This window comes from Molothrus ater, chromosome 5, assembly GCF_012460135.2.
Source record: "Molothrus ater isolate BHLD 08-10-18 breed brown headed cowbird chromosome 5, BPBGC_Mater_1.1, whole genome shotgun sequence".
NCBI classification, from domain to species: Eukaryota; Metazoa; Chordata; class Aves; order Passeriformes; family Icteridae; genus Molothrus; species Molothrus ater.
Genome location: NC_050482.2, coordinates 46425214 through 46437316, shown reverse-complemented (window position 1 = coordinate 46437316; position 12103 = coordinate 46425214). Strand labels below are relative to the sequence as shown.

The window sequence follows — 12103 nt, the reverse complement described above, 5'->3', positions numbered from 1 at the left end:
GAAGATAGCCTAGGTAGAGTAGCTATAAGAATGTAAACATAGAAACAAAATAATCATTAGAGCATAGAAGTAGGTGTGGCTGATCTAAGTGTGCTTTAACCAATAATGAGCTCAGCTTTTGCAATATGTATAAGCTTCATTAACACCAATATAAATATGTGTGAGCTATCAATAAACTTTGGGATTTGCTGTTCACGCATATTGTGTGAGGCAATTCCTCCGCTGATCACGACAATCAAAAGCCTGTTTTTCAACTTCAGAAGCTCCTGGGTGCTTTTTAAAGAACACTGTAGGTTGTTTTCCTTCTTTGCCTACTGACAGGTATACTCATAGTAAATTTTGGGTTTGTAATTAAAATCCAAAATACACAAAACATAGAACAGTAACAAATTTATTAGGTACTCAGTGTACCTACAGAGAAACATAAAATACTGCTCTTAAAACTGCATAACTTTTACTTTATCCTTTTACTAATATAAAGTTCTTAGAATTGTTTAGATTCAAAAAGTCCTAATATCTATTGCTAACTTTTGCCTTGTGAATATAAAAGTGAAAGCCAGATTTTAGTAAATTACTGTTTCCCTTCTAAATACTAGCTCCAACTCTACGAAGCTTCATCTCTTATCATCCAATGACTTGTTAGGAGTTACTTTTGCTTTTTTCTTTTTTTTTTTTTTTTTTTTTTTTTTTTTTTTTGTCCTAGGATGTAGGACAAGTGCCAGGCTTTTACTTAGATTTATATGAAGTGGTTAATATACATAAATATTTCAAATATCTTCAAACTAAAGTTGGTGTATTTACTGTCACTGCTACTTGAGGGCAATTCACACATATTTATTGAGATTGTTTACACATTCACCCATATATTCCAATGGCACTTCTGATAAGACTTTCTGCTGTTGTTGGAGTAGGTAACACAGACCAAGTCAGCCACATAGCAAGGACACACAAATAGGAATTTCAAAAGTCCATGTGGTAGCAAACCTTGTACATTGCCCCTTACAATAGTGAGAATTGATATTTTGTGATGTTCTTTGAATAATGGTGTATCAGACTACTTAAGCTAGCACATCTGCATTTGAAGACAGACCATTATCTTTTGCATTATCTATAAGAAGGCATGCCAGATTTCTCATTCTGCAAGTACTATACAAAGCACTCACTGAAACTTAGCTCAAATTTAGTTTGTTCTCATACTACATCTCCTACTGCCTTATTTAATGGGAAAAACAATTTTTTAAAAAATTCTGTGACCTTCATGTTTCTGAAGTTGCTTGAACTCTAGTTGGTTTTGTTTTTTTCCTCTCAACTCCATTCCAGTTTTTACAGTTAAGAAATCTCCATGAACACATGAAACTGTGAGAGAGTCAAACTCACTGTGCATACCCTCTACAAAGCACAGGTGCTCCAGTCTGTGGGAACAAGCAGCCTCAGAATGACTGAGTGGTGCCAAGTACAGAATTTCCAGGTTGTTTAGAGCATCCAAAGAAAGATTACCTTGAGGAAGAAGTTACCGCACTCTTTGACACAGAGGGGTGTTATCCTGGACTTCGCATCAATGAACAGTGCTTCGTGTACCTGTATTTGTGTGATGGTGAAGGGCAGGGTGCTGGTTGAGATGACTGCCTGATGGAAAATTCCACATCCAAGGCTTCTTGAGTGTTCTGTTGAATTCACAAATTCTGTTGTGTTTGCATATAGGCCCTAAGAATACCTATGGCAAATACAAGACAATTTTTTTCCTTGAGATCATTTCAGCATCCTGGATATGCTCACAAGTGGGGCTCTTTCTTAGTGACATGACTGCCATCTGTTCTGAGAGGGAGAGAACCCAGGAGCTAGGAGGGCTACTGTGGCCAGCAGGGCAGGGCCTTCCTAGCCAGGGCCTGTCCCACCACCCCCAGCCAGGGAGCAAGGCAGACAGGCATGGGAGTGAAGCCCAGAGCCCAGGTTATCAAGAAAACATGACAATGAAGCAGGTGGAACATCAAGCACATAAGACAATCCTCTGGTCACAATCACGATCAGGACTGGTGGGATTAGCAGGGGCCAGACATAGTCTGAGCATCATCATGCAGGTCCACGGTGACTGGGAAGGTCTGAAATCAACATTGTTGCCCTTCTAATTCCCTTCTGGGTGAGGAGGGTGTGGTGTGTGGTGGCTGTTAATCTGTGCATTTTCCTCTGCTCCTCCTCACAGTATGCTCCAGGACATGGGGACGCAACATGAGGTCACAACTCAAATCAATCCTGCTGGACAGAAATATTTCTGGTCTTCAGTTCTGACATCAGTGAAGAGCTTCAGGACTTCCCCTGTTCTTCCAGAGCTATGTTTGCAGGACACTTGAAAGAGAACATATGGCGTGGGTCCTGCTTTCCTTGCCCCTTGTATTTTCTCTCTTGGTGAGAAGATGACCCATGATGATGATGAGTACTGTTCTCCATGATACTGATAAACTTTTTCCTAGTTGAGAAAACTGAATGTAAAACAGGCATAAAAGTGTTAGCTTCACACACAGCTCATTCCTACTTTATAAATCTCCTTAAGAATATAATGAGGTCAGTATTACACAACTGACTGATTTTTAAATGTCTGGAAAAATCAATTGAAAATGTTCATCTCCTGACCTATTTTTTCTATGCTGCTTCATATTTCTGACTTAAAGGTCCTTAGGGTTTTGGTTCATCACTTGTAAATTATTAATATTATGTATATGAGAAGCAGAGAAAATAGTATCTGATGTCTTTCCTCTGCAGCTCAAGCTCTATTACAGAGGCCCATTCTGCATATGGAGGACACATCTGCAAGTTTTTAGTTTTCTGACTGATAATTTTTTCTTTTTCTTTTTTTTTTTTTCAGTTAATATTTTTAGGGTACTTGGTTACCCACCACTGAAATTCTTCCAGATGCCTTTTATGAATGAGGGAGTGCCAGAGGAAAAGGGTTACAAAACCATGTTTGGATGAACAAAACTACTACAAGACATTAATTTCTTAACTGACTTGGAGATTTTGCTACAGCATGAGAGGCTGTTCACTCAAAAGTAAAATAACTCATAGGCTATATACTTGTCACAGATACCCAGCAAAATGTAAGCATTTGAGGAACAACCTGATTTTACAAGTCTCTGGGTTTGAGCAATTCGGATATAGGATATTTATATGTGTGTGCATATACATGTGAATTTCTTGCCATAGCATTGTAAGTTTCTGTCGGTAAGCTCTTTATTTTATCCAGCCCTGTTTCTTTTGTGTGGTGCTGTAGAAGCTGCAGCTGTCCTATCTTTGGGCTTGGCCGCTGTAAGGCCCAGGCAAAGGTGTGATGGTGCTGGGACACGCTCCACAGGCGGGAGAGGGATGGAGCCACAGGCGGGGATGCAGAGACAGCTTCCAGAATTTTGGAGATGGGAAGGCTGAAGAGGGACGAAAGAAACAGCTGACGGAAGGCGGGGGGGGGGGGGGAAAGGTAGGCGGTGGGGCTGAGGGGGGCAGAGGCTTTGGGCGCTGAATGGGGACGGAGATGCTGAGCAGACGGGCAGGAGCTTTGCGAAAATGCGAAGGGCGGAGGCACCACTGCCCTTGCCCACGGCGCCACGAGTGCCCGTGTGCCTGTCCCCGGGCCGTGCCCCCGTCCCCCGCGCCGCTCTGCCCGCCTGGAGCCGCCGCTCTCCGCGCGGGGCGGGGGCCCCGGGCCCGTCCCGCCCCGTCTCGCCCCCGTCACCAGGCGATGCTGCGGCCAAGATGGCGCCGGGCGTCGAGTAAGCGCGAGTGGGGATAGCGGCTCCACTCCCGGCGCTCTCCCCACCTCGGGCAGGGGCGGGCGCAGGGATGAGGCGCGTTCCCGGTCCCGGCTGGTCGTCGTGAGGGGCGCGGGCAGGCAGACACCATGGCGGGGATTATCAAGAAGCAGATCCTGAAGCATCTCTCCAGGTCAGTGGGGCGCGGTGCACCGGGCAGCTGAGGCGGTGCGGGGAGGGGGCGACTGCGGGTCCCTGTCCCGGTGAGCGACCCCCGGTCTGGGCGCTGGGCGGGGGCACCGGGTCCATTCTGCGCGCAGAAGGGGGAACCGAAGACGCCTCCTCGTAGTGATTTGGAGGCGGAGGAGGTGGCTAGGCGCTCGTGTGGGGCTGTCCGGCGGCCACAGCCGCTTAGCTGGCCCCTGGCCCCCCGGCTCTTTCGCCCGGTGCCCGGCGGCGCAGGCGGGGAGGGGGCTCGGTCTGCCTGGCGCAGGAGGGAGTCACCGAGTGAGTCACCGCCGGGCTCCGGCCGCCTCCCCGCCGGGCTGACGGTGCCCGCCCCCGCTGCCCGAGGTGTGCGGGGGGCAGAGAAGCGGGGCAGACGCCGACCCCCGTGATTCCCGGGTGGCGGGGGCGAGCAGCAGCCGCCGCGGTGCGCTGCTGGCCGGGCTGGGGCAGCTCGGCCTGTGTCCTTGCAGCTCAGCTCGCCAATTCCGAGCTCTTGAGACACCCAGCAGGTGAGGCCGGGCAACAGAAAGGTGCACGCGGAGAGGTGAAAATAAGTTCGTGGTGTTCTGGGTGACTGAAATAATGTCTAAGGTGCCTCGCGGCCTAAAACAAAACAAACAAACCTCCTGTAAATTTCTTAGCTGTCAATGTCGTGTGCTTGAAAGATGGAGAAATCACAGAAAGTACACAATCTGATTCATACAGTTTTAAAAAGCCGCATCAGGTTTCTCCCATTTTCTAAAGAAAGGCAAAAACCTGTTAGGTACTTGATCTGTCATAATACCATAGCGTTGCTAATTCTTCACAGCTTACTTTTATATCTTAAAAAATACAACCTGAAATATTTTTTTCTTACAAAATGTTCTATTCCACTTTAGTGTAGTATATCTGAAAAGTGTTTATAGAGAAAATCAAACAAAATGAAGTGACAGATTGTCATTTGACTAATCTGTTGTTGATGTGTATGGAGAACGTAATTCTCATTCCAAATCCTTTGATATCTATCTGCTAAATGTGATATATGGAGCAGTAGTAGAATAATTTTTCTGCTCTGCCCTGCTCATGAGTTATGTAGCAGGGAATGCTGACAAAGAAATCTCTTCGCATGAAAATGACAGAGCACCGTGTGAATGGAAATGCAAGGAGAAGATGTCATCAGCCTTGAGTCACTTTTCTAATCAGCAGTGTGCTTGGAATAGCTGGATTTAGCAGCTTGTTTCCTGTAGTGATATGTATGTAGCAAGCTGTACGGCAAGAGAAGTGGGCTCTAGTCTCTGTGGTACAGGTTAACTCTAAAAAGTATCTGGGAACTTGGCATGAGTAAGATGAGTCAGTTTTTGTCCAGTTTTTCAAATGAGCAGCTGAATAGATTAGAAATAAGTACTTTGTCATTTTTGTGATTCCTCTCTTGTCTGTTGTGATAATGTTTACTCAACAAGGCTCTGTCAAATGATTATGACAGATTTTATCACTTCTGGAAAGCTTATGGGATATATCCAGTGGTATGTGGCTTGCATGTTGAACTTGATGCTTGTAATCCATACTATTCAAAGAGTGTTTTTGATACCTAAACTGTAGACAGTATTATTAAGCCCCTTGTTATGGGTGTTCTTCATTACATGTTCAGATAATACCTTTACTTCCTGCAGAACAGGTGTTTCAGTGGTTTCAGAAGCTCATTACTCAGGAAAGCAGAATTCAAGTGACATGAGCTTAAATTTCAGGACCTTGATTTTTCTGCAAAAAATATAAAAGTATTAATTCAGAATTTTCATTAATAAGTTCTGTGAGAATGTGACTAAGGAGCTAAATACATAACAAATTTCCTGTAATAGAGAGTGCCAAAGGACGCTTTCACTTTTTTACTCTTACTATAATAGTTGCTGTTCTGCAGTTTTCATAATTTCTTGCAACTGCTGCCTGCTTCAACTAAGCAGGCATTAGTGGCAGGACTAAAATTTATTGGAAGAGGTACATATATAGTGGAAAGAATTACCCTCTTATCTTGATTTATTTTCATTTTTGAATATTTTATTTCCCTTTATGTTTGAACAAAGATATGAATTTATAACTTGAGTTACAGAGAAGTGCTTTGATTTTTTGCCACAAACCACAGAACAGTTGAGGTTGGAAGGGATCTTTAAATCTTGTCCAGCTCCCCAAATCATCATTGATTTGGCAATGTTTGCCATGAAGATCACTGCAATATCTGTTAATCGTGTTTTTACTCTTTTTCCTATCTAGGTACTGTATTTGCAAATTTGGAAGCATTGTGTCATTCAGCAATGCAGTTTCCATTTAGCAGTTCACAGTGCTTTTATTAGATGAACTGATAATGGGCACTGGTGTAGAAGGAGCCCTCATCATTCTACGTTTGTTAGACAGTGAAAATGTTTCATGGGTATGAGTCTTTAATGTCTGAGAATAAGAAGATGACCCAAGCTGCATTTTGAAATGGTTTTGATATCCAAATTACTTTTTACCTTTATAAAGGGGTTTTTGTTGCTGTGTTACAGTTTAAGAGCAGTGAAGGTAATAAAGCTTATTTTATTCAGTTTGTAACAAGTCTTTATCTCATGTCAGGATGTGGTGATGAGTTTTTTGCTTTTTCAGTCTTTTAAAATTATTAAAAATGTCCTCTATCTTCAACATGCATTGTTCTTTCCCAAGGCTGTGGTAGAAAACAAGAAGGAGGGAAGGGCTAGGAACAAATTACATCTGTTTTTGTTGTACTTCACATTATGTGGTGCTTGGTGTAGGATATGAAGCTAAATGTATCAACTAAACTGAAGAGATGAGTTTGCCATTTGGAGGCTTGAAATTTTTACATCTCCACATTGTATTAGGTGTGGTTTTACTGAATGCACTTGACCGAATGTCTTTATTTCATATGTGCCCTAAAGTGAAACAAGTGTCTGGGTAACAGCATCATCCTTTACAGAGGTAGGAAAGATACTCCATCCCTAGGAGAAATCTTCTCTGTAGTGTTGGGATCACTTACTTGTACTGTAAAGGCCTTCCCCATTGAACTGGAACTTGTGTTGTATCTTCATTTGTGCTGTTAAAAATTTTCAGTGGGTGAGAGAATTCTTGTTGAACACCACCTTTTTATTGCAAAATTTTCTGTTCAGTGCTCTGCTATGGTGATTGCAGATATCCTTCAGCATTCCTTCTTTTTTCTCAGACTTGGTGGACAAGTGTATGAAACAATGGTGTTAAAGATTTCCAATAGGAATTTAGATTGCCCTGTGCAAGTTCACTGTGGGGTTACTGTAATACTATCTCTGTTTTTGAGGGGATCATCTCCATGGCAGGGGTTTCAATCTTGGGTTTTTTGGATGGGAGGTGCATACAGAGATCAGGTATTACTAACTCAGACTTGTATAAGGGTGTTTTCAGGTGTTTTTTAGTTTTGGCTTCTAGTCACATTGAAATTCCCTTCCTAGTTAGTGAGCAGTCTGAGTCTTCTGTGTATTTGCATGATCCATACCTTTCTGTGAAAAACAGTTTTGTTTATGTGTAAGAAGTATGGAAGGCAAGCTTATAAACTTTGCTGGTCTGATAAGTAGCCACACTGAATATGACAGTCTTCACCTCAATTAATATTAACTCATAAGTTTATTAATGATAACACATAGTTCAACTTAAAGAGTTTCAGTTTGCATCTTACTCAATATTTTCCACAAAGAAAACAGTAAGAGGTTTTGAAGTGTGTTTGGTATGGCAGAAATTGTTTTCAGTTGTGTCATTAGTTAATGTTCTGCATGAACTTAGACCTTTGCTTTTGCTTATCTGAATCAATAGATGTGAACGTACTAAGATTTCAATAGAGGAAAATTGGAGTGAGTTTGGACAATTGTGACAGTCTCATAATTAGGAAGCCATTCTAAAGTTCATATGGAGAATGGTTGTACAAAGAATAGCATCCTAATTGTATGAATATCAGGAATCAGCTGGTACTGATATAAACAATGATATCCTACATCAGCTGGTACAACTGATATGCATCCTACCAAATTATTTACCCTGCATATTGACCTGGTTTTAAGCCAGTCAGACATGCCTGATTGGCGAGGAATGTTGTCCTCTCAAGGGATCTGATTTCTTTTAGGGTAAAGCAGTGCAGCACCTTTTTTGGGCTAGAATGGGCCATTTCCTTCCTGAAAGTGAATGACCAAAATTGTTTGGATGAATTTTGAAAATTCTGCTAGTAGCAAAATAAGTAGGTTTTTGCTTATTTTCAGTTTTGTGTATTCTACTTCTGTGTCACTTTAGTTTTGGGAAAGTTATCCAATTCCCTTAGCCAGCCAAAGAACACAACGTATGTACTTTTCCGTTTCTCTTTTTGCTTATACTAATTTTGCAGAGCGTATTCTAGGTGACTGACTTCATTGGCTTGTGTAGTATGTGAGAAAATTGCAGAACACAATGTAGACATAATAATCTCTCTTATTCTGAATGAGTCTGTATTGTATCTGAATGCTTGCAGAAGGTGTTAGCATCATATCTGTCTTAAATGCTGCACCTAGGGAAAGAATAAGCCTAAAAAACTACAAGTAGTAAAGCAGAACTGCTTTAGACAGTAGACAAGAAGGAGAAAGAGCAATTTGAAATTTCACTGTAATCCTGTATTCCTTAAATTCCCTTATGCTTGAAAATCAATACTTTTAGTATTTAAGTGGAGACTTCGTGCCAACAATTTCTTCTGCATGAATGTCTTAGTAATGTTCTGATGAGAATGTAGGAATCAATAAATGCTTTTTTAAACAGAAATAAAAAACTTTCACTCTCTTCTGTTTTTATTAGTAGCTTCATGCATCATATTGCATTTTAATATTCTGTAACAGAACATCTTCCAAAATTCAAACTGAAATTGCTGTGGTGCTTTATGAAAGTATACATGTATTTTGGAGATAAATGAGCAATAATGCATTTTCTGGAAAAATTCTAAATTGTTACCTTTATTAAGATTTGATATTAAATCTTGTGTTATGTCTCTTAAGCTTTCAGTAGGATTTGGGTTAATAAAATAAACTCAGAATTTGAGCTGACCATTTCAGTTTGTTTTACATTATTTTTGCAAATGTATTATAAGTCTAAATGCTAATTCTACAGACATTGTATTTGTACAATTAAAGCTCTGCTGAAGCTTTGTTGAAGTCAGACAGCTCTTGTGCATACATAATAAAAACTAATACATTTGCACAATCAAGAGGAATTAATCAGCACCATTTGAGTTGTATGTGATCATTTTCTTTAAAGAGTTCTCAGAATACTAGTAAGTTTCACAATGAAAATGATCTTGAAGATTGCTCTGTTCAAGTATCTGACACACGAGTATGAAGTATTCCCTGGGAAAAAATGGGTATTTAAATAAAACCTGTAAGGAATAAAATTGTCTCTTAAGGTCAAGTGATTATGGAGTATGTAAGAATCAAAACTAGCCCACAGTTGCATTTTTCTAAAATTTGTTATTTCTCCTGCCAAAGCCTTAGTGTTTTGAGGGTTTTTTTTTTAATATTGAAGCAGAATAAACGTCAGTACTAAATAACTCCAAGAATGAGAGGTGCTTTTTAAAGTATCTTGTTATATTTTTTCTTTTTTTCTACAAGAAGATTGGACGAAGGAGATCAGATAATTTCTGATGAGACATTAATGGAATTATAAAAGCTTATGCAAAGTGATTTACTTCACAGGTTTTTTGTGAATCATCAGAATAATTGCTAACAAGTAATTACTCAGTTGTATCAAGAGTATCTTGGGTTTGGCCACTTGCACAACAACCCAGGTTTCTCAATCCAGTAACTCCTGTAGGAGTACACCTTTGTGGAGCTGGTGCTAACCAAGGTTCAGATCTCTCAATTGTCTTCTTTTTTGGTAAGGAAACACAGGAGAGGAAAGAGTTCCAGCTGGGCTGTGCTTTTTAGTTCTTCCAGCCTCCTCTGGATGGATGTACGAGCCTTGCTGGAAGAAGAATGTCCCCAGCACAGATTTGGTGGCAGCTCTGCCATGCATCTTTACTGTTCAGCTTGAAAACACAGGAGTTTTGGGTTTTTTACCTCAGAGGCACTTGCTCCTTTTGACTCTCAAGGAAGTAACACTTGGATCCAGCCACCCAGGAATCTGAAAGTTACATGGTTGCCTACTTCTGAAATAGTTTTCATGTCGTGGTTTCTTCCATTACTGGGGGTCTGGAGACCTGAGAAGAAGAATAATTTGTAACTAGGTACCTGTAAGTCACTTTAGTGATAAATCTCTTAAATTCTGTTCTGATATCTCAGTGAACTTCCTACCAAGGTCACTGTCCAAATGTTTGCATTTTGTTGCAACCAAAAGGGTGAAAGTGTAGGAATTAATTATATTTAAGCTGAAGTACCTCTTTGAAGTGAAGCCAGTTAGCAGAGAACTTTTTTTTGAAGAGCTGATTGTACTAAAATTTCATAGCCTGCAAAATCAGACTGTCGAATGTGCGCAGGTCTTTGTAGCACCACCCCAAACACAAAAACAAATCTAGAAGTCCCATTCCCCTACATCTCTAGAATCAGGTTTCTTTAGTGTGAATTTTGAATAGCTGAGGTTGAGACACTGTAAGTAGGAACAAATAATATGAGAAATCTCAGGCTAAGCAAAACAAAACTGAAAAATTGTCTGCCATTTAAAAATAAAACCCTCTTATGCTGCATCCTTGGGCTATCTTCCTCATCTTCCAAATGTACTTACTGGGTATCCTTGAAATGACTTGGCTACATTGTATCGATCTTTTCTGCTGATTAAAATTTTATTCATAAGCTGTTCATTTAAACAGGGCTCCAGTACTGTAGTATCAGACAGCAAGGGATACTCTCACAGGAATCTAGTGTTTTACACAGGCCTGTTTCCTTTTGAATTCTGTAGTGTCATGATGTGTAACAAACTGTTGTAACTGCAGTGATCTTCAGCTAAAACTCTCTTACATTATTGTATCACTCCTTTTTCCCTTTGAACTTGATCCCTTGTGTGTCCCCTGTGTCCCGTTCCCTACAGCGATCCCAGCTGGCTCTGGTGGAGATTGGTTTGCTGTGAATATCCTTACTACCAAAATGAGTACCAGAAGCTTCTCAGAAGCCGTGGCAACTGACCACTTGCTTTCACCAGGAATAGGGGCCTTATGTCTGAATACCTTGCCCTCAGGTAACTTCCCCTCTCCCACCTTTGTAGAGTAAATGTAAGAGGTGGTATGTATTTATATAAATTTAGGAGTGAAGTGAGCTCTATAAAATGTTACTTGAGTTTCCACTCCTGTTTCTTTTTGTAATTTAAAATTATGCAAAAAATAATTGTTTGTATGCAGCCGTGTGGTTTGGATTCTTTGGGATTTTTGTAAGTCCTAAACTAAATTTGGGGTTGTGAACTAAATCAGCAATCCCATTATAAACATACCTTGACGTGTATTTTCTAAATGTAATCTGGGTATTTCCCAATATCTTTAGGCTATATGACATTTACTGTTTATTATTTGCATCTACTTAATTCTTTTTCATTACTTATTGTGTATTAGCTTTGTATTTGATATACTTGAAGGATTTTAAACTAGTTTACAGAAGAAAGTGACTGATTTTATTTATTTATTTAAAATTAAGAGTTCTTATAGTTAATATCTAATCAAAAAGATCTTACTTTGTTGTGAGATCTGATCAGTTACCATTAAAAAAGATACCTGCTAATGTCATATAAATAAATGATACCATTTCCAAAAAGCAGGTATTGTTATGCTTTTACACTGTATCATTATTTAATGATTTTAAATTTCTGAAGTTATTTTTCATTAAATGGCTTTTTTTTTGTTTTGCATTAGGTACAGAATATTGTATTTTAAGTGGTATTTTTTAATAGTTTAAGTTTGGGGTTTTTTTAATAGTTTAAGTATATTTAATAGTTATCAAGTATAAGCAAATTAAGGTGGTTTTTTTGCTGCCTGCGATGGGGAACTTGCGTATGTATTGCCACATATTTTTTGATATATTCAGGATTTTATATTATCTTGTACTCACTATATCGTTAAGGCATGATGTATAGGATTGTCATGTTTGAATAAATTTCTTTTGGGTTGATCATATTGGCCATTTCTCTGCTTGATGTGAAAAGACTCATGGAATAGA

General features: G+C 39.9%; 1 protein-coding gene across 2 annotated transcripts in view; it reads left to right on the top strand.

The window, feature by feature from the left end:
• The first annotated feature begins 3743 nt into the window (after window positions 1–3743).
• Window positions 3744–12103, top strand: part of BLTP3B (bridge-like lipid transfer protein family member 3B) — a 47628-nt gene continuing 39268 nt past the window's right edge. The window contains exons 1-2 of one of the 2 annotated variants that reach the window (XM_036400737.2): window positions 3744–3930; window positions 10989–11135. In XM_036400737.2, the coding sequence (XP_036256630.1) occupies window positions 11113–11135 (23 nt within the window). In that variant the 5' untranslated portion in view covers window positions 3744–3930; window positions 10989–11112. The remainder of the gene's footprint in view (window positions 3931–10988; window positions 11136–12103) is intronic. The other variant, XM_036400736.2, reaches the window with a different exon arrangement.